This window comes from Leucopleurus acutus (genome assembly GCF_964270905.1).
Source record: "Leucopleurus acutus genome assembly, chromosome: 7".
In the NCBI taxonomy this organism is placed as follows: Eukaryota; Metazoa; Chordata; class Mammalia; order Artiodactyla; family Delphinidae; genus Leucopleurus; species Leucopleurus acutus.
In genome coordinates this window covers 7,252,918-7,278,918 of record NC_139150.1, presented here as the reverse complement: position 1 = coordinate 7,278,918, position 26,001 = coordinate 7,252,918, and the positions used below count along the sequence as shown (strand labels likewise).

The following is a 26,001-nucleotide window of genomic DNA, read 5'->3' as shown; positions in this document are numbered from 1 at the left end:
ACAGAGAACATTCTAGGGCTCGGTATCCAGGGCTATACGCTCCACGGAGAACACAGGCATTTCAATGGCCCTCCAGCAGCTCTATGTCGTAGGAGCTATTTTTATCATCTCCATTTAATGATGAAAGAGCTGAGTTTCAGAGAGATGAAGTAATCCACTCAAAGTCACTCTAGAGGCTTGTCTGAGGGAGTCCAGGCTCAGGGCTCTTCCTCTGTGCCACACTGCCTCTTTGAGGCAAGGTGCTACTTTTTAGTAAGACTAACCTCAAGGAATAATAGAAAATTGGCAAATGCTTACTGAACAGCTGGGATGTGCCAAAGCACTCTTCCAAACACTTTACATGTCTTATTTCATAGCAATCCTATGCGGAAAGTACTATTACTACCCCATTTTAAAGATGAGGCAAATGAGGCACGGAGAGGTCGAGAAACCTGCTCAAAGTAACACAGGCAGTCTTCCCCCAAGGCCTGCACTCTTATTCACTCTGCCAGTAGCAGGACTGAGCAGTATCCAGGTACCAGGGCTCAGCACTTTCTTCTGGTTCTCTTTTCACATCAATCTTATGAGGTAAGTGTTATTATCCCCATTTTACGGAGGAGAAAACTGAGGCCCAGAGAGGTTAAATAACCTGCATGAGATCACATAACCAGTAAAGGAGAGAACTAGGGGTCAAACCTGGTCTGCAATCAAAGTCTCTTGGTGCTGCACCCTCTTTTTCCTCTCCCCCAAAGCCACTGAGCAGAGGACAGTTCGGGCTCTTCTAAGAGGGGGTGGGAGTCTCTCCGAGGAAATGAGTGAGACTTGTTTTCAAGTTCTCTCCTGTTCTCTCGGACGTCTGTTTCCTCGGGGGTTAGTTCTTGGTTTGGGTTGGTCTTACCCTGCCTTGCAGAAGGCATGGAGATTTTTGACTATTCACTTGTATGGAAGCAGGAAACATTAAGAAAGCTGTCTGGGATCTCTGGATGGGCCGGCTCATCTGCCAGGCCTGCTTCTGCCAATGAGGCTGGGGCCAGCCATTATGCTGGGTGTCCCACCAGTGCCAGAAAGCGGAGGGCTGGGTGCTGAGACGCAGACACTGACACCAGCTCTCATAGTACTTCCACCCGGATTATCACCTCCCTGAGGGCAAGTCTGCTTTCAGCCGATGAGTGAACAAAGGGTTAGTGGGTACTCACGGTAGACAGACACCAGGTTGTACAGGGCCCAGGTGGCCCAATGCTGGCTGACAGGTGAGATGCCCTGGGGAAGGAGGCGAAGAATTGGCTCAAATGACCTATAGGAAGAAAAATCAAGGTCACTTTTTTTTTTTGCCACTCCGTGCGGCTTGAGGGATCTCGGTTTCCTGACCAGGGAATGAAGCCAGGACATGGCAGTGAAAGCCTGGAATCCTAACCACTAGGCCACCAGGGAACTCCCTCAAGGTCACTTTTGATGCCGGGCATTGTGGGGGGAGGTGCATTGTCTCTTGTTGGGGGTTTGTCCTCACTGAAGGGTCCCGTGGACAAATGATGAGCAGGCCAGTAGGATGGAGGGGACGGGGGGCACCCGGCCCTTCAGGCTCCACAAAGAGAGCACCCTGGTGAGAGAGGTCATGAGCATGAGGGAGGTAGGAGGAACACAGGTGAGGTGGTGCAGAAACTGGGGACCACGGCAGGGAGGAGAGCCCCAGCCTGGGAGGTGGGGGACAAAGGACCCTGGGAAGCAGAAGAGATTGACCGCACTTCCCATAATGGCCTTCTACTACGCATCATCTGGAGTCATGGTCCAAAAGCCTGAAAAATGTATGTGCAACCTCCACCCCCTCCCCGGGCCAGTGATTCCACTTCAGCTCTCCTCTGAAATGACAGTAATTGGAGTGTCGGCAAAGCCACGAGCATGAGCCTGTTCCTCCCAACACGGGTTTTCAACTTCAATGTCCATCAATACAAGATGGCCCAGGTGCACACAGAAAGTGTCTCAGTCATAAAACGATGAGGGAGATGCATAGCTGCGGCTGGAAATTCACACACGAGATAGTAAGACTTGATGCCAGCTGGACTGGAGGTAATTAAATCTGCGCATAGAAAACTGCTGGAAAGGGAGACGCCAGAATGTTAGGGGGGAGATGCTCTTTTAGGGAATGAATGGTTTCCGTTTTGTTTCCTGCTGCGTGTCTGTATTTTCTCCTTTTTTTTTTCACAACTGGACAGGTATCAAATGTTTGTAAACGACAGGCTTTGGGTACACACAGGTGTCGACGTGAGGAAACAGGCACCAAACTGTAGAGGTGAGATGTGCGCATTTACATGCTGTGCTCTACGTGGACTACACCTCGGTTAGTAACGCCTGACACAGGACTAGGAGGAGGGAAAGCAGCTCGCACCAGACCTTGTTGGGAAGGAGCATCCTGTCCTAGCACTTACCCCATGTCCACGTCCCACGCCTCCCCACTCCGCACCTGTAATTGATATTTCTCCGTGAGTTGATGTCCCAGCTCTGGATGGCTGCCCACATGCGCTCCTCTACCTCCTCCCGCTGGGGTTCACAGATGCCCCAGGCCTCAGGGCCATCAAACATGATGTGGGAGAGGACGCCACAGGCATTGTAGGAAACCTCAATCCCATCAGCCTTGCTCTCCAGCAGGTTGCTGCCAAGAAGAGAGAAGAATGGAGTCCTGATCCCCAAGTCCCTCTTCAGATACCAGCTGCTGGACCCCAACTAAAAGACCAGATACCAGAGGTACTATTGATTTCTTTATCACTTATCATTTGTACCCAGATGACTTCTAAAGGGTATATAAGGTCGCTTAAGGTAAGATACAGCTACAACAGGACCATTTATGGAGGGTTGAAAGAATAAGCAACTGCATCATAGAGTGAAGGTGGCATTCCTAACAGAAATCTAGGCTAACAGCAGTTACTGGAACTGAGCACTGACTAGAGCTCTGAGCATCCTGGCAGCCAAGGCAAAAAGGAAAAGAAGAGAAGTACCAACCTGAAGACACTGATGAATTGGGAAGTCATTAGCTGGGGCCGTAGCTCCTTCACCTCTGCCACATTCCCCAAGAGTCCTAGCATATTCCGATGCAGCTCCTGCTTCTCTGGGAACTCCTGGCAAAATGAGAGCCATTGGGGGTCATATCAATGAGTACTTAATTAGTGTCTGATACTGGTAACCTAGAAGCTTTACGAGCATCTGTCTGGCCATTTCAACTAGATAGACAAAGCGGGGGTGGGGTGGGGGCGGGTGCAATCTGCTGCTCTCCTACCTTCCGGTACACCTAGGACAGTGCTGGGTACACACTACAAGGGATTAAAGTGGTAGAGCTCCCTGCCACAAAATCAAAGGCTGAGTGGAGATCTGACCTATAAAATTATGAATGGGACAAACATGATTCTATTTACCAAAGCTCAAAATATTAGTCTAAGGGAATCCTTTTGGAAACTAGAGCAAGACAATCAAGAATGAGTTTTAGGATGAACAGACCATCCTACTGGACAGAATTCTGTCTGGCTGATACCTCAGTGGACCCTAGCCAGACCTGGAGAGTCTGAGAAATCGTGCTGAGAAGGACGGGTCTGAGTTCTCCCTTGGAGGGAGGGCTCTAAGTGGGCGCCCAGCCAGGTCGTCTGGGTCAGGGAAGACCTCTGGAGCTCCTCCCTGTTGGCAGCAAATCCTGGGCTGGCGGGCCTGTGAGTTGACCCCCTCTGCCCTTCCATGGGAACCATGGGGAGAGGGGTTGCTGGGGGACGTGGGGACAGAAGAGCGGCCAAGCGGGAGTCAAGGAGGCTTCTGGAGAGGGCGCTACCTTCAGGCAGTCCAGGAAGAGCTTCATGCCGTTGAAGTTAAGGAACATCTCACAGTTGTCGGGGGTCTCATCCGTGATGTTCCACAGGGCGCTCCAGGAGAACTCCATCACCTGGTCGCACTGCAGCGGGGAGAGGGCTCAGCGCAGGTTCACCTGGATGGGCCCCCAGGCTCCTGGCACCCGGTGACAGGGTCCCCTGACACAATGTGGACACCCCCCCAGGGGCAAGCCAGTCCCTTCTCAGGCTAGGGGAGGGGCAGGGGGGCTCCATGAAGACTCAACTTACTATCTTGTCCAGCAGCTTCTTCTGAATCAGCTTCAGCATGGTCTGTGGGCAGAGAAGAGAACTTGCCAGGGGGGCCAGGGCTTCAAGAGCTACCATGTCCCCCAAGAACCAAGAGGGAGGGAAGAGTCAGCAATTCTATTCCTGTTAATACATCCCGACGAGACCAAATCTGCCTCTCTATTTGCGAGGCTGTTGGGAGAAGTACCACCCACGGACCTGATACTTGGCATCAGGACGCCTGGGTGCTAGTCCTGGCTCAAGCCTGACCCCACGTGGCTGTGGGCACGGCCCTCCTCCTCTGTGGGTTTCAGCCTCCCCAGTGATAACTGAAAGGAGGAGACTAGATGTGCCTTCCTTTCTTCAGCAAGTATTTATTAACTCCCCACTGTGCACCAGGCCCTGTGCTAGGAAGTGCCGGGGACGGGATGATGGAAGGAACAAGCACAGCGTCTCTCCCTACGGAGGGAGCTCACAGCCAGTGGGGAGGCTGATGTTAAACAGATAGGCCCTCAGATATTTATTTAATCCCAGTTGGGAAGACATAAGAGGGGTACTTGGTCTGAGGAGGCAGGAGTGACTTGTACAGTGGGACCCAACAGGAGAGTGGAGGGGCTGGGAGAGGATGACAGAGTGTTCTCTAGGTGGAGGAAATCTACGGGTCATCAGCAACTTTCACCATTAGGAAATTCTTCCTTTGGAAGTAGCTGTTTTTTTGGGGGGGGGGGGGCGGCTGTTCCACGCGGCACATGGGATCTTAGCTCCCCAGACCAGGGATCGAACCCGCAGCCCCTGTATTGGAAGCTCAGAGTCTTAACCACTGGACCACCAGGGAAGTCCCAGGAAATTCTTCCTTTGGTCCGGCCCAAATCCTCCCTTTGGGCAGTGGGGCTGTGGAGGAGGGAGGGAGACGCAGCCCCCGCCGCGCGCGCACGCACCACGACAAAGCCCATCTTGCCCACGGCCTCCTTGTGGTCGTTGTCCACCTGGCAGACCAGGGCGTTGCACAGGTGCACGGCGATGCGTTGGATCGACTCGTCCTGCCGCGTGGGGTTGAGGATGCTGAGCAAGAGCTCGTTGACTCGGCGGTACTGGAACTCCAGCTCCTCAGGGATGCTGAAGTTGCAGAGGGTCAGGCAGCAGTTCCGCTGGACCTGGGCGGGGCCAGGAGACAAGCGGAGCACAGTCAGGGTCAGCCTTGGGAGCTGGACTTGAGGGGCTCCCTAGAGGTGTGAGATCATCCAGAGCTGTGGTGGTCCACGAAGGCTGCCTGGAAGAGGAGACTACGAGGCTTTTTTTTTTTTTAAATATTTTTTAAAAACGTGAACTGTAATATACAGAAGAGTGCATAAAACACAAATGTATAGTTTTGCAAATAATTATAAAGCAAACAAGCTTTTCAACAACCATGTAAACACCATTTGGGTCAAGAAACAACATTGCCAGCACCCAAAAGTCCCCATATGTCCCTTCCTGGTCATAAGCCCCTCTCCCCATGAGAGAGCCCCATCCCTGCCTTTCACTTGAAAGATTCTCTAGCATCTTGTGGCTTTTTGTTCAACCACAGGTTTGCAAGATCAACCATCTTGTTATAAGTAGCTGAAATGCATTTTTTTTCATTTGCAGTATAGAATTCTAATTTATTTATGCAGTCCACTGCTAGCGGACGTTCAGGTAGACTTCAGTGTTTGGCTACTTCAAACAATGTCCTGTACGTGCATCCTGGTGTCCATGTGTGTGGGCTCCTCTAGGGCACCCACGCGCAGGGTGGAGTTTCTAGGTCACAAGGTGTGCACGTCTTCAGCTTTACCAGGTAACACCAGACTGTTTCCAAGGTGGCTGTACCAGTTTATACTCCCACCAGAAGCACAGAAAAGTTCCAGTCACTCCACATCCTCAATTACTCTTTGTGCTGTCTGTGAGTTTCTTTCTTTCTTTATTTTACAGTATTCTCAGTGCATTTTCCTCATAATTTCCTTCCATGCTTTCTCAATAGATACTGGAAGTTCACCATACTTCATTACTTATATAAATTAGAGGATATCCTAATCCTCTAATTAACTTGTTAACCCTTGTTAACTCTGTCCTTTTTCTCCCCCACAATATACATATATTTTGTAATTTGAGAAAAAAATTATTTTAAATCATAAAAGCAATACTTACTATAAAAATTTCAAAAAATACTATCTGAGTAGAAAGTTATAAAGTCCCCCACTTAATTCTTCAGAAGTAATTGCCGTTAAAAGTTTGATGCAGGACTTCCCTGATGGCGCAGTGGTTAAGGATCTGCCTGCCAATGTAGGGGACACGGGTTCGAGCCCTGCTCCGGGAAGATCCCACATGCCGTGGAGCAACTAAGCCTGTGCGCCACGACTACTGAGCCTGTGCTCTAGAGCCCGCAAGCCACAACTGCTGAGCCCACGTGCCACAACTACTGAAGCCTGCACACCTAGAACCCGTGTCCCGCAGCAAGAGAAGCCACCGCAATGAGAAGCCCACGCACCACAACGAAGAGTAGCCCCCGCTCGCCGCAACTAGAGAAAGCCTGCGCACAGCAACGAAGACCCAACGCAGCCAAAAATATTAAAAGAAAAAAAAGTTTGATGCACAACCTTCTAGATTTTTCTACCATGGAAATACAAATGTATACTTGGGGGAGGGGAGAGGCGAAAGAAGGTTTTATCCATATTGGTCCAAAACTTCTGTTCACTTATCAACATGCAGGGCCATCCATCTTTCCATGTTAGGATGTACAGATTTACCATCATATCCCATGATGTGGGCAGATCTTACATTAATCTTTCAGGTCCAGGCCCCTATTGCTAAAACATTTTGGTTGCCTCTGACTTCTTATTTAATCAAAAAGGGAGGATGTACATGTATCTTTTTCCTCTAAGAACATTTCTAACTGTGGAATTTACGCCAAAAGATAAATGCATTCACAGTTTTGGCAGGCTCTGCAAGTTGCCCTGTGAAGAGGTTGTTCAGGTCACACCTCACCAGTGGAAAGTGCGAGTGTGTTCTTCCCCTGACCTTTGTCAACGGACATCATCAATCTCTCGAGTCAAAAAGTGATTATCGGGCTTCCCTGGTGGCGCAGTGGTTGAGAATCTGCCTGCCAATGCAGGGGACATGGGTTCGGGCCCTGGTCTGGGAGGATCCCACATGCTGCGGAGCAACTAGGCCCTTGAACCACAACTACTGAGCCTGCGCGTCTGGAGCTTGTGCTCCGCAACAAGAGAGGCCATGACAGTGAGAGGCCCGCACACCGCGATGAAGAGTGGCCCCCGCTTGCCACAACTAGAGAAAGCCCTTGCACAGAAACGAAGACCCAACACAGCCAAAAATAACTAACTAACTAAATAAATAAATAAATTTTAAAAAGTGATTATCTTGTTACTTGAATTTCTATTTCTTTGAAAGAGTTTATGAATTTGCGAGTCTTCAGCTAGCATTCTTTTCTCGTTAAAAAAAAAGACAAGCCTTTTACCTGATTATAAAATCAATCTCAACGCAGGAAGAACTGTTGCTCTAAGGTCTGGAGTTGGCAGGCAGTGGAAAAGGGGGCCTTCTCATCCCTGCAGAGACTATATCCCCACCAGAGCCTTTCTGGAGGACAATGCAAGAACACGTACCAAATGCTTTAAAAATACACAAACCCACTGCTCCAGCCATTCTCCTTTTTAGACGTGTCTCATGAGGAGCATCAATTACTTGTATTCAGCAAAGCCTTATTTGAAATAGCAAAACATGAAAAGCAACCTAAATGTTCAACCGTGGGGCTGACTCAGTAAGTGCAGCCCGTGTATTCGGGGGAGCCCCGTCCTGCTACCCCTCGGGGATGGGGCTTGACCACTGCCTCTGAGCCCCAGCACAGAGTCAGCACCAGGGCAGCCTCTCCTTGAATAAGAACACTTCACACAATGCCGACACCAACAATTATGAAGCCAACTTGTTCAAACCAGCTGCCTCGGGGCGGGAGGAGAGCTGGGATTGGAACTTTCACTTTCTAGTTAGTGCATTTTCTATTACTTGAATTTGTTTTCTAAGCGTTAGGTATCTCACTTTTGTAATCAGAAAAGAAACAATGCTTTTAAAATATTGTTGTAAAATGTTTTGTTGATATGGGAGATGTTCACATTTACAAGACGCTGTTGAAATGAAAATCTAGGTTATACAACAGTACACACAGAATGGTCCCATTTACTAAATAAATATGCACAGACTAAAAGCCAGAACAGTAGATATCCATTGTTAATCTTGGCTCTCTGTGTGCTGGGATTACGGGTTGTTGTTGTTTTTTCTTTTATAACTGTAATTTTTCTCCAGTAAAAATTTTGATTACTTTTATAATAAAAGCAGTTATTGAAAAAAATACCCACCTCAGCAGAGTGTCGCTGGGCAGGCTAAGGAGTTAGCACGAGCAAAGGCCCAGAGTCAGGAGGACAGGGCCCCTGGGGGAGGGTGGCAGTGGGCGATGGACTGGCCGGGTGGGGCCAGGTCCCAGGGCCCTGAATGCCAGGTCCCAGAGTCTGGCAGCGATGCCGCGGGAAAGGGGGGTTGGGGGGGGCGGTACAGAGCCGGGAGAGAAAGGGCAAGAGCAAGCATGGCACCGGGAGGGCTCTGCGAGCCTGCTGGCGAGGCTGGGGCACACAGGGTGAGCAGGAAGTGGGGTGTCTGGGTCAGAGCAGGCAGCGGGTGGGGGCTCACCGTCACCTCCTGGTAGGATTCCATGCCATTCAGCACCACCTGGATGACCTGCCGGCGCAGCTTGATGCTCTGCTCTGAGCGATACTCGGAATTGGTCAGGTAGAAGAGGGCAGCGCTGCCCGTCACTTGAATGTTCTTGTCATACTTGTGGCACTTGAGGGCCGTGATGACCAGCTGTATGAAGACAGAGTACGGGCCGGGGTTGGCCAGGCCTGTCCAAGTTGTGCGGGGACAGGCCTGGGGCTGTGAGAGGGGCTTGGATGGTCCTCTGGGGCAGGGCTCAGCCTGATCCTGCTGCCTGAGGGCAGAAGTAGGAGTTGGGGAGCAGAAACTGGGGCAGGCCACGGTCCTGGGACGAGGCCAGTGCTGGGGCAAGTTAGGCACCGCGAGGCGGGGCTGGGGTTTGGGAGGCGGCACGGCTGGTGTCCTGGGGAAGAGGAGGGGTGTAGAGGAGGGAGTGGTGGGAATGGACCGGAGCCCGAGGGCCCCCAGGGTCGGGACTGACCTTCAGGGCCCGCAGCAGCTGGTTGCAGCGTTCAATGCGTGCGATGTCGAAAAGCAGGTTGATGGCCCGTGAGGTGATCTCCGGCCTGTGCTCCGTGTAGGCCTCGATGGCATTCAGCACCTGTTCCTCATTTTTGTCACCACTCACCTGGAGATGGAGCATGATCAGAACATCCCAGAAGAGGCCAAGCACTGGGATGCCCGATCCCAGTGCCACCATCTCTAGGCCCAGGGCAGACCCCTCCTTCCCTTCTCCCGGGGCACCCTGGTCCTCCCCTCCCCCTCCCCCTCTCACTTTGTAGGCCGGAATGTGCGTGAGGCGGCACAGGGAGGTCTCGAAGAGCCCAAGGAACTGCAGTGGCCTCTTCAGAGCCCGGAACGGCATGATGCTGCTCTTGGAAGGCTCGATGCTAAGGGAAGAGGGTGTTGGGGTGAGTGGCCTGGGGCCCGGGGCTGCCCTGGGTCAGCACAAACAAGGGCCTCTCCCTGGGGGGTGGCGAGGCGTTTCCTTGGGGCCCTCTGCTAGGCCCTCCGGCCTTGTCTATTTTGTTTTTGATTTTTTTTTTGGCTGTGTTGGGTCTTCGTTGCTGAGCACAGGCTTTCTCCAGTTGTGGCGAGCAGGGGTTACTCTTTGTTGCGGTGCACGGGCTTCTCACCAGGGTGGCTTCTCCTGTTGCGGAGCACGGGCTCCAGGCATGTGGGCTTCTGTAGTTGTGGCACGAGGGCTCAGTAGTTGCGGCACGTGGGCTCAGTAGTTGTGACACCCGGGCTCAGTAGTTGTGGCACACGGGCTTAGTAGTTGTGGCACACGGGCTCAGTAGTTGTGGCATGCAGGCTCAGTTGTAGTGGCACGCGGGCTCTAGAGCACAGGCCCAGCAGTTGTGGCACACGGGCTTAGTTGCTCCGCAGCACATGGGGCCTTCACGGACCAGGGTTCGAACCCGTGTCCCCTGCATTGGCAGGAGGATTCTTATCCACTGTGCCACCAGGGAAGCAGAGAAGTCCCTTTTTTTTCTTTTAAAGGCAGGGGACGGACATAGACCCCACCTCTTGATGGGAGGGTGACAAGGTCACACTGTAGAGAACATGTGGGATAGGAGATACTGTTGCAGCCATCTTTGGAGAATCTTATCTGCCATTCTAGTGAGGATGTGTCACCTTTAGGTTCCCCCAACAGTCATGAAGGGACATGCCCATCAACCAAACCCCACTCCATTCCGGTCGGGGAGAGGGTTTACAGCCAGTGACAGCTGGATGGGTTTGAATCAGCTCTCTCCTCCAAACAACGAACCTGGGGACCAGCCTGTCTGTCGCAACACCTAACGAGTGGCGGGTATGCTGGCCTTACCTTAATACCACCACACCAGCTCCGGCCCGTCTGAGCGCCGTAATCTCCCAGTCACTCCCCGTGCAGTACCTCCAGCCTTTGCACGTGCTGTCTCCTCTGCTAGAACACCCTTCCTCTGGCAAACTCAGAATGAGCTTTCTGCAGAGCCTGGGTGCCATTCCTCCTCCTCCCTCCTTCCTGACCCTCAGGGCAACCCCAGAGCCCTGTGCAGCTCACACAGACTCGGGAGGGTCTGATTTGTTTCTTTCTGTCCAGCATCCAGGACAAGCACTTGACAGAGGGGCACTTGGTCAATGCCTGTTGAATGATACCCTGCTAGCAAACATGGCAGGTGGGTCCCCACCTGGTCTGTCCTGCATCCTCGTCCATCTTAGAGATGCTGCAGTTCTCCAGGATCATGTGGCCAGAGATGTCCAGGGACATCAGGTTCCCCAGCTTCTGCACAAAGAGGCTCAGCACCTTGCGAGTCAGCTTGAACTTGTAGTAGCTGGAGAGGCGGTCTCGGGAGATGTCCAGGTGTCTGGAGATTGGAGTTGGGGGCACAGGTCAGGAGCTGGACACAGACTGGGGCTGCCTCGTAGACCCCTCCTGTTTCAGTCCATGGCAGGGGAGGGCCCATCCCTGTTACAACCACTCCAGGGCATTCTGGGAAAAAACGTGCTGGGACCCAGGTGCCCTTAACAGCCCCGGTGAGACCAAAACAGTGGGTTTAAGGAATAGGACTGTCCCTTCTATCCCCACCTTCTGCCTGGCCGGGGGCTCAGGAATCTTCTGGGACTGACAATCCGCACCTCCCCACCCCCACCCCGCGAGCTCTGGGCTCACAGCTCACCGCAGCTTGTGCAACTGGACAATAACACGGATGTGGTCGTCAGACAGGTCCATGTTGTAGAGCACGAGGGACACCAGGCTGTCTTTCCACTGGGTTAGGAAGGCCGCGTCGCTCGTCTGGATGCCCGAGAGGTCCAAGGCGGCCAGCGAGTTGAGCGGCCGCAGCAGGGACTCCACGGGGACCCCATCGATCATGCGGCCCAGGTTGAGGAAGCGCAGGCGGCTAAAGCCCTCGAAGGTGAAGTCCTTGACCAGCACCTGACAGGTGGGGTTGACGAGGCACTCGTCTTCACAGCCCCCCGGGTTCTCCTCCTCGTAGAAGATGTTCGCGCAGCCGAACAGGCTCAGGGACACCAGGGTGTGGCTGAAGCTCCTCAGCGTCTGCAGGCTCTTGGCGGACAGCTTCTCGCAGTTGGTCAGGTACAGCTCCACCAGGTCCTGGCGGCGGGCACAGCCCCGTTATCACCTCTGCACCCACACCCCAGCCTAGGCCTGGCCCTGAGCCACACGTGGGGCTTGGGGAGGGGTCTGCACGAGGGGGAGAGCCCTGGAGGCGCCTCAGGATTCCTGGGCTGGAGGTGACCGGTCCTGCCCCAACTCTGCCTGACCGTCTCAGGGTGGCCTCCCCCGGCCATCCCCGGTGCCTGGTGACCAGGTCTCACCTGCTTGCGAATGGCTTCCAGGTCCTGGTCCTGCACCAGGTCCTCGCGGAGGTGGATTCGGGTGAGGCGGGTGCTGCGGGGGTCCGAGAAGAGGCTGAAGAAGCTCTCATGCGGCTCAAAGTTGCAGGCGGCGTTGACCAGCTCCACATACCTGGGAGGGAAGGAAGCCTGGCTCAGGGAGGGACCCGCATGCTCCCTTCAAGGCCCAGCACAAGCCCTCCCCTTCCTCTGAAGCCTTCCCTGGCCACCCGGCAGCAACCTCCACCTCCTCCCCTCCTCTTCCTCACAGCACCTGGTTGGATCCTGACTACCCTACAGGTGAGACTAAGGGTGGCCCCAGCACCCAGGAGTCCAAAGGTAGACCAGCTGGTGATAAAGGGGCCTCTATCAATGGCAAATCCCAAGCTCTTCCCCGCCAAAGTGTAGACGCTTCTGTAACAAACATACACGTCCACACTCCCCATCTTCTTTAAGCCAGCTTCTGACTCCTTGATCAGCCCTTCCCAGAACCCTGTCCAACAGGAAGACTGAGCCGAGGGGTTTGGAGTTCCCAGCTGGGTACAGAGCAAGCGCTCAGCAAAACTCTGTTGAGATACCAGCAGATGCTGGTCCGGTGGAAAAGGCTGTGGAGTCATGCACCACCCTGGCTTGGCTGTTCACTACCTGGGCAACTTCACACGAGTAACTGCAATTCCCCAGACCTCAGTTCCTTCATCTGTAAAATGGACACAACTCTGCTCTGCAGTGTCCAATATAGTGCCTGACCCACATTAGATGCTCAGAATGTTTTTACAAGTTGGGCTCTCAGGTCACACACAGGTTCCCACTTTTATATGCAACTGTCTGGTCTAACAATTTCCCTCTGGGCATCTGGACCGAACCTCCAGCAGTCAGGCCTGTATATCATCCTTCTAGGAGCCTCTATTAGTGGGGAGTCCCTTGGAGAAGCCACAGAGAGATTTTCTGAATGATCTGATCCCTGCTCAGGGGTCCATTATTCTGGCACTGGTGCATAAATATGTATGTATTCAGGTTCACACACAGACACGTGTTCACAGGCACAGGCGCATCGTGTGTGTACGCACACGTGTGTGCGTACACAAATACACACACAGGACAGCATATAACTCCTTCATTTATATTATAGGAGAGGTTTCTACACCCTCTCATAGGTGTAATGCATACCTGCAGTTTTACACTCAAACCTACCCTGTGCTGCAGAAGCCCACGTGTGTGCAAACACATTCCTTCACGTGCGCCCCCCTCCACACACATACCAACATGCGCAATTACAACTTTATGGTTATGGAGGGGCCAGTGTTCTCTTGCACCCACGGATCCCCACGTGTGTGCATATCCCCACGGGGGGCACACACAATGCTCCCAATCTCTCGCACACACTCATGCTGAGGCTCAGGCCCCTGCCCCAGCCCCACGCCTGCTCACTCGTTGACGAGCCGGTCACAGATCTCGCTGGGCAGGAAGATGTCTGGATGGAGCCGCAGAGTCTCCTTGTCCAGCAGGTAGCCCAAGGTACCATCCAGGTTGCGCAGGCAGAAGTCAGTGCAGAGGGCCATCAGGGACTCAGGGGTGTCTGACGCCATGCTGGGAGCAGACAGGTAGGCCACTCTGGGACAGGGGCCCCCAGGGGCAATGGTGACTCCCTGACTCTCACAGGATCATTAGCTGAGCCACGGCCTGGGGAACGGGAAAGAAGCTAAGTGAGCCATGCATAAGGGCCAGAACTACCAGCTGACCTATGTCCACTCTCTAGTAGAAAAACTGAGGCCCCTGGATGGTACATACAAGCTAGCAGCTTAGCAGGGTCAGGGCCCGGGACTCCTGATTCCTCCCTTCCCTGCCCTGCTGTGCTACCACCTACGTGTGATTTGACCTGCAAAGAACAGGGGGCGTTGTCTGAGCATTTCCATGACCTCCCAATGTCTGTGGGCAGATGAGTGTGTTGGGGACCCAGTGCTTGGGTGGGGATTACAGGGGATTTTTTTGGCCACAGGGGACCCAGTGCTTGGGTGGGGATTACAGGGGATTTTTTTGGCCACACCACACGGCTTGTGGGATATTAGTTCCCTGACCAGGGATTGAACCCGGGCCACGGCAGTGAAAGCACCGAGTCCTAACCACTGGACCGTCAGGGAACTCCCTACGGGTCTTTGGTTAACAGCTAAATTGTGGTGTCCGTTGCTGTGTGTGTGTGTGTGTATGTGTGTGTGTGTGTGTGTGTGTGTGTGTACATAACCTGTATATAGCTGTCACTGTTTGAATGCTTAGTATGTGCCAGGGCTTTAAAGACACGTCATCAGTGAATCTCATTGTATATGATTAAGAATGAAGGCTCCTCACGAGAGCAATGAAAATATACTTCCACATAAAAGTTGTACATAGTGGTATTATCCATAATAGTCAAAATGGAAACAATTCAAATGCCCATCAACTGATAAATGGATAGACAAAAACATGGTATAGCCATGTAATGGAACCTTATTTAGCAATAACAGGAATGAAGTACTGACACACGCTACAACACTGCACCTTAAAAACGTTATGCTAGGGCTTCCCTGGTGGTGCAGTGGTTGAGAGTCCGCCTGCCGATGCAGGGGACACAGGTTCGTGCCCTGGTCTGGGAAGATCCCACATGCCGTGGAGCGGCTGGGCCCGTGAGCCATGGCCACTGAGCCTGCGCGTCCAGAGCCAGTGCTCCGCAATGGGAGAGGCCACAATGGTGAGAGGCCCGCGTACCGCAAAAAAAAGAAAAACGTTATGCTAAGTGAAAGAAACCAGTCACAAAAGGCCACATATTTTATGATTCCATTTGTATGAAATGTTTAGCCAGAACAGGCAAACCTACAGAGACAGAAGTAGATTAGTGGTGGCCTGGGGCTAAGAGGTTGGTGTGGGGGCGGGGATGGGGAGTGACTGCTAATGGCTGTGGATTTCTTTTTGGGGGGAAGAAAATGTTCTAAAATTGACTGTGGTGATGGTTGCACAACTCTGTGAATATCCCCGAAACCCACTGAACTGTCTACTTTAAATACATGAACTGTGTGGCATAGGAATTACAGCTCAATAAAACCGTTATTAAAAAAGTAAGGTCTTGGGCTTCCCTGGTAGGGCAGTGGTTAAGAATCTGCCTGCCAATGCAAGGGACATGGGTTCAAGCCCTGGCCTGGGAAGATCCCACATGCTGCGGAGCAACTAAGCCCGTGCGCTACAACTACTGAGCCTGAGCTCTAGAGCCCGCAAGCCACAACTACTGAAGCCTGCACGCCTAGAGCCCGTGCTCCACAACGAAAAGCCACGACAATGAGAAGCCCGCGCACCGCAACGAAGAGTAGCCCTCACTCACCACAACTAAAGAAAGCTTGTACACAGCAACGAAGACCCAACACAGCCAAAAATAAATAAATAAATTTATTTATTTATTAAAAAAAAGAAGTAAGGTCTTGGGACTTCCCTGGTGGTCCAGTGGTTAAGACTCCGCGCTCCCAATGTTGGGAGCCTGGGTTTGATTCCTGGTCAGGGAACTAGATCCCACGTGCTGCAATTAAAGATCCCGCATGAGGCAACAAACACCCTGTGTGCTGCAAATCAGACCCAGCACAGCCAAATAAATTAATTTAAAAAAAAAAGTAAGCTCTCATCAGACAGAGAAACACAAATACTGTATGATATCACTTACATGTGGAATCTAAAAAATAGAACAAACTAATGAATATAACAAAAAGGAAACAGACTCACAGAAATAGAGAACAAACTAGTGGTTACCAGTGGGGAGAGGGAAGGGGGAGGGGCAAGACAGGGGGAGGGGAGTAAGAGGTACAAACTATCATGTATAAAATAGTTTATAAGGATATATTGTACAACATAGGGGATATAGCCAATATTTTATAGTAACTATAAATGAAGTGTAACCTTTAAAACTGTGAATCAGTATGTTGTACACCTGTAACATATAATATTGTACATGAACTATACCTCAATAAAAAAAAAGTGAAGTCTCCTACTACCTTCATGACCTTGAGATAGGTAAAGATTTCTTAAGTAGGACTCATAAGGGAAAAATGATAAACTGATATGCACTGAAGTGAAGAACGTTCGTTCATATACACACAAAAATTAATTTGACATGGACCACAGACCTATACGTGAAAGGTAAAACGATAGGTTTCTAGAAGAAAACATAGGAGTATATCTTTATGATTTTCGAGTAGTCAATAATTTCTTAAATAGGTCACAAAAAAAAAACAGAGAAACTGATAAATTGGACTGCCTCAAAATTTAATGTTCTTTTCATCAAAAGGTACCATTAAGAAAGAGAAAAGGCAAGGGACCTCCCTGGTGGCGCAGTGGTTAAGAATCCGCCTGCCAGTCCAAGGGACATGGGTTCGGGCCCTGGTCTGGGAAGATCCCACATGTCATGGAGCAACTAAGCCTGTGAGTCACAGCTACTGAGCCTGTGCTCCAGAGCCCGCGAGCCACAACTACTGAGCCCACGTGCCACAACTACTGAAGCCCATGCACCTAGAGCCCATGCTCCACAACAAGAGAAGCCACTGCAATGAGAAGCCCGCACACTGCAATGAAGAGTAGCCCCTGCTTGCCACAACTGGGCAACGAAGACCCAACGCAGCCAAAAATAAATAAATAAATAAATTTATAAAAATAGGGAAAAAAAAGAAAGAGAAAAGGCAAGCCACAAACTAGAAGACGTTTCCAATAATATATCCAACAAAAGGCTTGTATTCAGAATATATAAACAACTTCTACAGATCAGGACATAGCATCCAGTTAAAAAATAGGCAAAGGACTCGAACAGGCGTTTCATAAAGGATAAAGAAATGCACAATAAACGTAAAGGAAAGGAGAACCATAATGAGATACCATTTTGCACCCACCAGAAAGGTTCCATTGGAAACAACAGTAATACAGGCAACACCCAGCTTGTGTTATAGTGAAGCTATGGAACGAGGGGAAGTTACCCACACTGCTGGTGGGAGTGTGAATTGGTGTGAACTGGCAGTGTAACGAATACTGTGTGACACTATCTACTAAAGCTGAACAAACACATATGTTCAGTGTTCAGCAGCTCCACTACCAGATATACACCCATCAGCAATGCATATAAATGTTCACAAAAAGACACAGACAAAATGTCCACAGCAGCACGATTCCTGATAGAACAGAACCTAAATGTCCACTGACATGAGAATGAATCTTAGGGTCCACTCACCAGTGAAACACTACACAGCAATGAGAATGTACGACCTCACAACAGCTTGGATGGACCTCACAATGTTTAGTGAAAGGAGCCAAACGCAAAAGAGTGTATACTCATATACTGAATGGATCCATTTATGTTTTACTCCCTTAAGTTAAAAAAACAGGAAAATCTGGGACTTCCTAGTGCTTCAGTGGTTAGGACTGCACGCTTCCACTGCAGGGGGCATGGGCTCGATCCCTGGTTAAGGAACTAAGATCCTGTATGCCGGTGGCAGGGCAAAACAAACAAACAAAATAAAAAAAAACAGGAAAATCTAATCTGTGGTGGCAGAAGTCAGGACTGTGGTTACTTTGGGGGTTTGGTTCGGAGCTAAGAAGCTTCTAGTCCCTTATCTGAGTGCTGGGCATACAGGCATGTGCACTTTGTGAATATTCAGGGAGCTGTATATTATGACATGTGCACTTTTAAAAATGTATACTGCGATTCAACAAAAAGTAAAGAAAATGGCCTGGACACCAAAGAGGTCCACGTTTAAAAGGAATTCGGGGTTCAGCGAAGTAACGATCTAACTGACTATGCATCCTCAGCTACAATAAGTGGCTAGGAGAGAATGAAAACTGAACCTTCACATTCAAGTTGAGTGAACAAGATAGAAAACAATCCACCATTTATAGACCTGAGGACAGTCAGGAATTAGTCCCAAACCTTTTTCCTATGAGAGTTTACATCAGAAAGGGGAAAAAATAGGCAAAATGAATCTATGGTGTTAGAAGTAAGGATGGTGATTACCTTTGCAGGGAGGCAGTAATTAGAAAGTGGCAGGGGGGCCTCTGGGAGGGCTGGGACAGGTGTGTACACCTGTGGAAGTTCATCAAACTGTCTGCTCATGCTTTGTGGTCCTTTCCTTATCTATATTATCCTTCAATAGCTATTGCTTTTTTTCCTTTTAAGTGAAGGCTCTAGGTTAGATCTATGTTTCAATCCAGTTCCACAATTCACGGGTCTATTACTTAACCTCTCTGGACCTCAGTTTCCTCGCCTGGAAAGTGGGGACAATAATCCCCACTTCACAGGGCTGTTGGGAAAATGCCTCATCTCAAGCTTGAGATGACTCAGTGCACAACAAATGGTGGTTATGAGCTCACCTTACAGATGAGGAAACTCAAGCTCAGAGAGAGGGGCTACCCTGTCCAAACTGGCATGTGCACCTCATCTCGTGGAGGGCTATGCAGGAGCTCAGTTCGCCCCTGGCTTCTTGGAGCCTCCTAGTCCACATGTGAGCCTTCCAGGATGCTCAGGAAACCGAGGGGGCGGCCACAGAACGCTGTGCCCTTTGCAGTGGCCAGCTCTCAATTGCGGCAGCACCACTCACTGGTGACCGTGCTCTAAGAGCTCTGGAGCCAGGCCAACCCAGCTCCAAGTCTGAGCCCTGCTGCATAAGAGCCGCTGAACTTGGGCAAGTGTCTTCACCTCTGTGCCTCAGTTTCTTCTCTAAAATAGAGAACACTGTGTGCAGATGGACACGGAACAATACAGAAAGGGCTTAGCGTGGTGCCTGGCACATAGTAACTGCTCACTAAGAGGCAGCTTTCATCATCAACATTCCTTTCTCCTACCTCACCTGCCCTGGGCCCTAGAGCAAGGTCTGTTCCTGCCCAGCTCCAGCCCCTTGCTTCTCAGGCCTGGGTCTCCTGCCACGAGGCCCACTGTGCCAGCTGCCCCAGTGGTGCCATGACACCCTCGAGGAAAAGCACAAGAAACAGGCTGCCTGGACCCTGGGCATGGCCTTCCTTTGCCTGCACTCACTTTCAGATCTTGACCCAGAAGGAGCACCGCTGGCAGGGAGACATGCCCTGCTGGAAACTGCCAAGTCCAATCTCTTCAAGCAGTCACTCAGGGCTTCCAGAAGTGGGACCAGCTCTGCGGCCTACTCACCACCCCCGACCCCCTACTCCCGCTGAACTGGCCTCCCTCGTTGTACTGGCAATAGGCCAGAGGCACAAGGTCACCTTCGGACCTTTGGTCATCCACTTTCTGTTCTAAATACTGCTCCTAACCCCCCAAACACATTCATGTCCCTCTTCCAGGAAGCATCTCCCAACCACTCCAGCCCACAATATCTTTGAATTCTCCTCTTGACTCAGCTCATGTCTATGCACCCTCAGGCCTTAGTGTCACTTCCTCCAGGAAGCCTTCCCTGACCCGCCAGGGTGCTCTTGCTGTGTGCCCCCATAGGCCCTACCATAACAACTAACATTTAGGACTGATGCTGTTTTAATTATCCAGTTTCCCTGCCAGACGGCCAGCTGCACAAGGGCAGGAACCGGGCTCTCTCCTCTGACATCATCCCTGTACTTAGCCCAGGGTTACTGTCTATTGAGCACTGTAGGTCCACGGGTGAGCGAAACCAGACAAGGTCTTTGTCCTCGTGGAGCACACTGGCTCTGGAGCGAGACAGATCTCCACCTAAGAAGCACACAAACCCATGCCACGGAACTGGGCCCAGTGCTCTGAAGGAGAGGGTGGGACCTGGGACCCTGGGTGCCCGTGCCAGGGGACCTGCCCTGGACTGGGGAGTCAGGGCAGGCGTCCTTGGAAGTGACATCTCAGCAGCGACCCAAAAGATGAGTCATAGTTCACTCCGGTGGCGGGGAGAGAAGGGAAAGGCGTTCCAGGAAGAAGGATAAGATGCTCACAGGCTGAAAGGGCAGAGGGTGTAGGACACTGGCACTATGGGCCCAATACCACGACTATTGGCTGAACGAGGGGCTGCACACCCCATGTGGGTCTGACACGTTGTAGGGTTGCAGCACATGCAGGGAACCTGGGAGGCAAGGCACGCTCTCAGATTCCCCCTGCCCACCATGCCCAGGACAGTGCTGGGCCCCAGTGGCCACAGTGGAACCCTCACCACTCTGGAAGAGAGAGCCGCCAGGGGCTTTGCCCTTTCTGCAGGATGAGCTCAGTCACCCAGGTAGCCACTCTGCCCTAACCCTGCTCCCCAGGTGGAAGAAACACCACCTTGTCAGCCGCCAAGATCACCAAAAGCCTCCAAAAGATAACCCGGGCAGATGGCACAGATCTGCTAACCACCTTTTCGCAGTGCTGACCCCGCTGCAGGGGGCTGGCGTGAGCCGGAGGAGGAAGGAGCCATCTGTCTTGGCACCAAGGCTGGAGGCTTGGGGGCCGGAGCACCCTGCCACTTGGGCCCCTTCCAGCTATAGCCTGGCACCGGCCAGAGGTGGCCATCTCTACCCACCCCATGCCCAGCCCCTAGGGTTTCTCATTCTTGTGGCAGGCACCAGCCATCTGGGATTCTGGCAACGGGAGATGGAGGGAACTCTGATTATGACAGAAGAGCACACAGTAAGAAGAACCCTGTGTCTTTCTCCATCCCGTCTCTTGCCTGGATCCACCATGAGCTATGACATCCTGGGGAGTGGGGAGCAGTGGAGAGCAAATAGCGGCCACCTCCAAGCTGGTTGCTTCCAGTCTGAGCTCCTTAAGGGGTTTATTTCATATAGTCTCTAACTTAACCAACGGACGACATTGCCTAGGATCCTGTGCTTGCGGCTAATTCACCATTTATATAACAATCTGTCTAATGAACCCTCCCCCAGCCCACAAGCTCCAGGAGGACAAGAACACTTTCCGCTTCCACACTCCTGGATCCTCAGGGCCCGGCCTGTAACAGACTAAAGGTTTGTTCTTGCCTGAGTTATCACACTAAAATACCGTGAGGTAGAGACTGTTACCCCGTTTTCTGATGAAGACACTGAGGCTTGTCTAAAATCACACAACTAGGGACTTCCCTGGTGGCGCAGTGGTTAAGAATCCGCCTGCCAATGCAGGAGACACGGGTTCGAGCCCTGGTCTGGGAAGATCCCACGTGCCGCGGAGCAGCTAAGCCCGTGTGCCACAACTGCTGAGCCTGTGCTCTAGAGCCCACGAGCCACAACTACTGAGCCCGCGTGCCACAACTACTGAAGCCCGCATGCCTAGAGCCTGTGCTCCGCAACAAAAGAAGCCACCGCAATGGGAAGCCTACACACCGCAATGAAAAGTAGCCCTTACTCGCCGCAACTAGAGAAAGCCCACGCTCAGCAGTGAAGACCCAACACAGCCAAAAATAAATAAATAAATAAAATCACACAAGTAACAAGAGTGGGACACAATCCAAACCTAAAGCAAAGCCATGCTTCTCACCAAACCATCCAGTCTTCTGTCCATCCAGTGTAGGGGGAAGAGAATGTGAGGTCCAGAAGAGGGAGCACGGGACCCCACCAGTGTCCTGACCCCCAGCCTCTCTGTTGGCTGAGGGAGCCAGAAGCTCTGAGCCTTGGAGCGGCACCCACCCTGTGAAATATTAACCCAGGAGCTGGGGGGAAACCCAAACAAATATCCTATTTACAGAGGCTGGAAGCTTTCCAGGAGGGAGTGGATCACAGGCCAGATATTGGGGGTGGGAGGCTGATGTGAAGGGAGCCAAGGCAAGTGCCAGGGGCCCCCTGGGGGCAGGGGTGCAGTTGAGGATCTGAGGGCATCCCGGGGGGTCACTGACCTGCATAGACTAATCTGCAGGGTGGGTTACATTAGGAAGATATGAGGGGGGAATGCGCATCACCCCTCACTGGTGCCACTTGGAGGCAGAGGGCCTTGGGGATACCTGGGTTCCAGGCTGCCAGTCAAACGGTGATCACAGCCATACTGAGCACCGTATTCCAAGGACTCTGCTAAGTACTCCACATGCATTAACTCACTTAATTCTCCCAACAACTACACGAGGCAGGAATTATAATCGACAACTTACAGAGGAGGCAGCTGAGACTCAGTGGTGACGTGACCGGCCACAGACTATGTACATGTACAAGGGTCTATATGTACCTATCAGTATGTATACATGTATTCATTAGTTTGAGACCCAGAATTCTGAGCTTTCCATGCATGTTTTCATTGAAGCCACAAATAACCTAGAAGGACATACTATTTTGTTTTCCAGATGAAGAAACTATGGTTCAAATATGTGCATTGATGTGCCCAAGTCCCCCAGTAAGTGCCTGGCTCTCTCCACCATTATGCTATGGGCAGGAACTGTTTCTCCAAGCCTCAGGTCTCCCTTCTGCGGCATGAGCCTTTGCCTGCTTACAACCTGGAGGGTCCTGGGCCCTGAGCACAGATGATCGGGCATCACCGGTAACTATTCTACAGGCATATATCATTTTTTGACCACAGGACTAGAAGCTTCCTGAGGACGAGACCTAGTATGACTCATGGGGTCTCCATGACACAGTGAGTGCATGACTGGTTGGTTGCGGGTGAAGGAGCCTCAGCTCCATGAGGTCCCCAGGCAATATTTACCAGCCTCAATATTCATCAGGGTCCTTATCTGTCAATGGGTTGCAAACCTACCACATGGGGCTGCTGAGCAGATGTCATGAAATAATGGCAAGAAGGTGGTAACCAATAATTATGGAGTGATTTCCTAAGAATAATGCTTGGAGAGATCCTTCTGCTCATTTCTGAAGCTGGAAAATCAGCTTCAGGGATTGAACCAGATATAGGATGTTTGTCTCAAAGTACATGATCCAACATCAGGGGTCTCTAAACTCGCATTTCGGGGGTCAAGAACAGCTGAGGTACTGAAGCCTTCTGCCCCAAAATAAGTCGCAGAATCCTGGTGGTGCTAATGATAACAAGAACTGTTTTTAACCTTTGTAGAGAGCTTTAGAATGCACCGAGTTCTTTCATCCTCCCAGTAGCCTTCAGTTAGTGTAGAGATAGGAAAACTGAGGCACAGACAGGGGATAGGACTTGCCCAAGTTCACACAGTGAACCGTAGCAGAGCCGGGCTTGAACCCAGCTCCCCAGATGACTAGTCCGCACTTTTACCCACAACAACCGGCTTCAGCACCCTGGCTCTCAGCGTTGGTGTGCTTGACTTTTCGTTTTCAAATCCACTGGCCCAGCTGCCCTGCTCAGCTTATGACCCAGGCCTGATGACATAGTCCAGGCTTGGGGGTTGAGGAGAGAGAGCAACCATTGTTCCACTCCCTATAAGGCATGCTGCAGTCTCAGCCTCTGCTGGGCACATCTAGGATCAACAGTCTCCAGCAAATCCGCCACACACAACCTAACCACACAAACAGAGTCAACATATACTGCCCTTCCCAACCCATCTGCATGTCATATTTATTTCAACACCACCATTTAGCCTATATTATATGGCAGAATAGGGATTTGCTTGCTCTTTAAAAAAAAAAAAAGCCCCCATAACCTTCCACCGGTGTGAAAAAAGACAGGACCAAGCCACCATGACAGTGATGTGCAACCACAGTTCCCACTGAGGGGTGACAGCAAGTTTCCACTTTGTCTCCCCCGCTGTTCTCCAAAATTCTACTAGTTCAGGGAGGCAGCCAACAGCTGGTGACATCATCAGCTGGTGCTAAAAAGAAAGGCTTTGAGGTAGACACATGCAAATATTTCCTCACCATTGTCATTGCCATCGGCATATCTGCAATGTCCTGAGGATTTAATATGGGCTAAATAATGCGCTAAGCGCTTCAGCGCATGACCTCTCATTTAGCCCAACAACCCTATTCTACAGATGCGGACGTTGAGGTGGGAAAAGGTGAGTTGAAAGTGAAACTGACTGCTGGCTACTATAGCTCTGTGGGTGGTACTTGACTTGGCTGCTTCACTTGCCCAAGTTCTCACAACCAAAAAGTAAGTGGCATGACCAGATTTAACTACAGTGTTCTGTGGCTGTCCTTTTAAAATTTATTCCATCAGTGGCCATTATAAAGGTGGAGAAAGGGTACTTACAATGCCAGGCCAGAGCACAATGTCCACTTGTCATCTAGAACATATTTTCTCTGAACACCAGACACTTCAAATTAATACAGTTCTGAAAGGGTGCCCCATTAGACACCCTGTGACCCTGCATCACATGAACAGACCCTGATATCCTCCCCACCAATATCTGGCCCCTACTCTTCTCTGATTTCCTTGTCAACCACTCTTCCTCTCCTTCACTCTGCTCCAGCCCTATTGTCCTCCTGCTGGTTTTTAAAATCATCAGATATACTACCTCAGGACCTCTGCGCTTGCTGCATGGCTTGCCCCCTCCCTCCCTTCAGGTCTTTGCTCAGATATCACCTTATTAGAGCCCTTCTCTGACCACCCTCTATAAAAAGGGCAACCCCACTCTCTGGCCCTTACCGTGGCCCTTCCTGCTCTATTTTTCTCCACCCTACATATATTTTTCTCCACCTTACATATATTTCTGATTTGCTGAATGAACTAGTGAACTGAAACAGAGAGACCCCCTCACCACTGGCAACCACCTCCTGCCCTAAGTACACTCTCCTGTGACCCTTTTCAAAGCTGTCCTCAATGCTCATTCTAACCAGTTTGAACCCTGAAGAGAAACATTCTGTAGGAAAGATCATATGGGGTGATTCTTCCATGGAGGCATCAGGCATTCCCCCTCTGATTTAAAAATCAAATGTGCTGACAGGCACAAAGACTGGAACTCTTGGACTCCTTGGGCCAAAAAGCAGCCAAGTCAAGTTCCACCCACAGAGCTATAGCAGCCAGCAGTCAGTTTCACTTTCAACCCACCTATCAGGCTCCCTTGGCCCTTAGGTTTGCTACCACCCCATCCCTTTGCCACCCTGTTGGATTTCCCCGCGCCTTGTCATCCCTGAGCTTTCAAGCACTGCTTTGGGGAAACTTAAGCTCATCCAACAGGTAGGAGGGGCAGAGGCTGCCTCTTTCAGCCCTGCATCTATCCCCCATTTTGTAGGGGCATGAGACAGGGCGTCATTTTCTTTCTGGAGGAAGGGTGCTCACTTTTAAAGGCATGTTTCTCAGACCTGGCAGCAGAGGTAGAGAAGGGAGTCCTCCCACCACTGGCCGAGATGGACCTTTGCAAATGGTTGCAGCGGCGATGGTGAGGCACCGGAGGCAAGAAGGGAAGAGGGGAGGACGCAGAGATATCCCTTGGCCCCGGGAGCGGACGGGATGCTTCCTCGGCGAGGAGGAGCGGAGGATGCGGCCCGGGAGATGCTGGGGAGGCATGGGATCTAGTCGGGCTAGGGCCGGGGTCTGCGGAAGACGAGGGTCGGAGGGGTGGAGCTTGGGATCCCAGGGACAGGAGCCGGGGGCGAGATGGGGGTCGCGCCGGGGGGACTCCGTGGCCATTACCTTGCCCTTAGGGCGGCGGGCGGGGCTGAGGGACGCCGGGTGCTGGCTCCGGGGCCCGGCCCCTCCCCCGATCCGGCTCCTACGGCTCGCAGCCTGCAGCTGCCGCCGCCTCCGCTGTCAACAAACCCGGGGCGCGTCACTTCCGGGGCCGCCCCTTAGCAACAGCTAACGGGTTCCCCCGACGGGTCCCGCGGCGAACGAGGGCGGCGGCGGCCGAAGGTTCCGGAGCCCCGCGGCGGCTCTTCTCCCGGACACCGGCTGGGTCTGCGGGTGGAGGAGGGAGCGGTTGGTCCCCACCCCAGTCCTCAGCGCGCTTCTCACGGGCTCTCGCTGGGCTGGGGGAGCTGGGGAGGACCCGCTCGGTGACACCGGCTTCCGGGCCCGCTCTGCCTTGCGGTTTCCCGGAGTCCAGGGAATGATTAAGGGCGGACT

The 26,001-nt window shown here is 51.7% G+C and overlaps 1 protein-coding gene across 2 annotated transcripts in view; it reads right to left on the bottom strand.

The window, feature by feature from the left end:
- ZER1 (zyg-11 related cell cycle regulator) overlaps nt 1-25,649 on the bottom strand; it is a 28,875-nt gene extending 3,226 nt beyond the window's left edge. Inside the window, exons 1-14 of one of the 2 annotated variants that reach the window (XM_082843290.1) lie at nt 25,570-25,649; nt 13,572-13,823; nt 12,126-12,276; nt 11,465-11,901; nt 10,976-11,152; nt 9,580-9,694; nt 9,286-9,432; nt 8,781-8,954; nt 5,009-5,224; nt 4,074-4,115; nt 3,788-3,907; nt 2,974-3,089; nt 2,438-2,626; nt 1,176-1,273 (exon numbers count right to left, since the gene is read on the bottom strand). In XM_082843290.1, coding sequence (XP_082699416.1) covers nt 1,176-1,273; nt 2,438-2,626; nt 2,974-3,089; nt 3,788-3,907; nt 4,074-4,115; nt 5,009-5,224; nt 8,781-8,954; nt 9,286-9,432; nt 9,580-9,694; nt 10,976-11,152; nt 11,465-11,901; nt 12,126-12,276; nt 13,572-13,729 — 2,140 coding nt within the window. In that variant the 5' untranslated portion in view covers nt 13,730-13,823; nt 25,570-25,649. Of the gene's footprint in view, nt 1-1,175; nt 1,274-2,437; nt 2,627-2,973; nt 3,090-3,787; nt 3,908-4,073; nt 4,116-5,008; nt 5,225-8,780; nt 8,955-9,285; nt 9,433-9,579; nt 9,695-10,975; nt 11,153-11,464; nt 11,902-12,125; nt 12,277-13,571; nt 13,824-21,570; nt 21,658-25,569 lie in introns of those variants that run through there. The other variant, XM_082843291.1, reaches the window with a different exon arrangement.
- Nucleotides 25,650-26,001: the final 352 nt, after the last annotated feature.